The sequence below is a fragment of the Buceros rhinoceros genome, unplaced genomic scaffold (genome assembly GCF_000710305.1).
Source record: "Buceros rhinoceros silvestris isolate BGI_N320 unplaced genomic scaffold, ASM71030v1 scaffold24161, whole genome shotgun sequence".
NCBI lineage: Eukaryota > Metazoa > Chordata > Aves > Bucerotiformes > Bucerotidae > Buceros > Buceros rhinoceros.
Window position 1 is genome coordinate 2212 of NW_010393993.1, and position 364 is coordinate 2575.

A 364-nucleotide genomic window follows, 5' to 3' on the forward strand; every position below is an offset into this window, starting at 1 on the left:
CCCGTGTGTGAAACGCCCTGCCGGGCCCCCCGGCCAGCTGCGGCTCCACACAGGGCTCTGTGGTCAGCTGGGCTGAATCCTTCGAGACGCTGCTGCAGGACCGCGTGGCTGTCACCTACTTCACCGTGAGTGCCGCAGCCCAGACCTCAGTCCCCGCTCCCATCCATGGCTGACAACCAGCTGTCACAAGCCTCAGTGCCGGCCAGGCCAGCAGCTCTCTGTGCCCCGCAGGAGTTCCTCAAGAAGGAGTTCAGTGCCGAAAATGTCTACTTCTGGCAGGCCTGCGAGCGCTTTCAGCAGATCCCAGCCAGCGACACAGAGCAGGTACCAGCCTCTGCGCAGCCACAGTGAGGTTGGGCCTGGG

The 364-nt window shown here is 64.6% G+C and overlaps 1 protein-coding gene across 1 annotated transcript in view; it reads left to right on the plus strand.

Annotated features, from left to right (window-relative positions):
• The window catches only part of RGS14 (regulator of G-protein signaling 14), a gene marked incomplete at its 3' end in the record, with an annotated part of 4879 nt that overhangs the window by 664 nt on the left and 3851 nt on the right, over positions 1-364 (plus strand). Inside the window, exons 3-4 of the mRNA XM_010145108.1 lie at positions 38-125; positions 232-324. Of these exons, the coding sequence (XP_010143410.1) occupies positions 38-125; positions 232-324 (181 nt within the window). The remainder of the gene's footprint in view (positions 1-37; positions 126-231; positions 325-364) is intronic.